The 1,701-nt window shown below is 44.6% G+C and overlaps 1 protein-coding gene across 1 annotated transcript in view; it reads left to right on the top strand.

Moving 5' to 3' along the window:
• Positions 1-770, top strand: part of T265_13623 (hypothetical protein) — a gene marked incomplete at both ends in the record, with an annotated part of 54,831 nt that extends 54,061 nt beyond the window's left edge. The window contains one exon of the mRNA XM_009169741.1: positions 315-770. Within this exon, the coding sequence (XP_009168005.1) occupies positions 315-770 (456 nt within the window). The remainder of the gene's footprint in view (positions 1-314) is intronic.
• Between the last annotated feature and the right edge of the window lie 931 nt (positions 771-1,701).

Below are 1,701 nucleotides of genomic sequence, written 5' to 3'. Positions count from 1 at the left end.
CCAACTGAATCATGAGGCGGCCTGTGTGCAGCACAAATCAGTTGGAGATATCGTAAACGAGAGATTCAGTTTGAGTCTCTCATGAAAACCGAATTGATTTGCAAATGAGTGTATTTCTCGAAAACAGTGCAATTTGAGTTCAAGTAGATCATAAGGTTGACGGAAACTCGGGGACTGAGCCTACCTGATGAGCCCCAAGAAGGGCGAAACCGGTCGTGGGTTGTCGAAGAGTTTTCAGCAACCTTGTGAGCAGTTTCCTTTACGGTTCAGATATTCTACAATGCTGGTAATAAACTTTTTCACTCTCCAAACAGCCTGGTCAAAATGTCGGAACGCATCATGCATTTTATCGTGTCGCCACAAACAATCTGCACACTACTCAAGCCCACTTCGGCACGTCTCATCCAACTGGCCCAGTGATCCGTCCGGTCCACATGGGTCATGCGCAAGTGGCTGTGAATAACACTCAAGCAGTTCCGTTTGGATTACCGTTGGCTAATGCAAATCAGCTATCTTCCCCTCATGCACTGACCAGCACACTTGTTGGTGCGGTTGCTGGGCGTTCCATTGCACCAACGCAGGGTGGCAGTTATTCAAACCAAACGAGTTTGGGAACCCTTCAGGCAACTGGGACAAAATCCACAAGTTCGCGGTCCCCGATTCATGGAACCAAACTCCAGCAGACGGAAGAAACCCTATCCCTTCATCATGGAATGCCCGCCATACCCCACCGGTCGAAAGGTTCCACAACGAACTTACCAAATGCATAGTTTTGCAAGATTTTCTTTTATCTGATCATTCACTGGGTTCTTCTGATGTGGCAGCTTGAATGGCTGGTCTGCCAAAGAACGCTTTAGAGCCAAACAAAACAACACCTTTAGTCAGAGTTACCATATGGATTTAATCACAAATTGATAGCGGCTACAGGTGAATCCTAATACTATTGTGGCAGTATCGGAGAGGTGATACATAAATTGGTCACTACAACCCACCCGCAGACTTTTCAGCATAACATCAGCCAGATGGAACATTCAATCTAATTTAATCACTCATGCGCACACTGATAGAAAACATATATTCAATCAGGTCAAATTCAGACAGCTGCATGCTGGAGAAAGGGAACAAACCCAAGAGAACAAGCTTTGATGTCATACAGTTGTGCTAAATTCATCACGGGCGAATCAGTAGCTGTAATGGTGCCTATCTGGCTAGACGTGGTAACTTGCGTTTATGGATGGATTTTTTTACGGTTGTGAAGACCACAGCCGTTCCAAGAATCACAAACAAAATTTGTCTGGACAACAGAAGAACAGCAGTTCAGAATGTGACTTATATTGTCTGCACGGTCAAATACTATACTTCCGCTTATCTATACTTAGCTTTTTTTAAACTCCTGGGTAGATTTCGCAAGTTTTTTCCACCCAATATACCTGACACAAAACGAGTATCGGAGAACCTGCACGTGGCCGCAAACATTCAAGGCAGTCTATTTTAGAGCGTTTAAACAACTTAGGTCATTTGATATTCGTAATGCACTAGTCACACGGTTGCTGAAAATTCGTCGACAACCCATGACCGGTTTCGCCCTTCTTGGAGCTCATCAGGTAGACGCAGTCCCCGAGTTTCCGTCAACCTCATGTTCTACTTGAAACCAAATTGCACGAAATTAGCGAACTACAATCATTTGCAAACTAATTTGGT

This window comes from Opisthorchis viverrini (assembly GCF_000715545.1).
Source record: "Opisthorchis viverrini unplaced genomic scaffold opera_v5_84, whole genome shotgun sequence".
Classification (NCBI taxonomy): Eukaryota; Metazoa; Platyhelminthes; class Trematoda; order Opisthorchiida; family Opisthorchiidae; genus Opisthorchis; species Opisthorchis viverrini.
The sequence above is the reverse complement of the archived record's forward strand: the minus strand, read 5'-3'. Positions and strand labels throughout refer to the sequence as shown.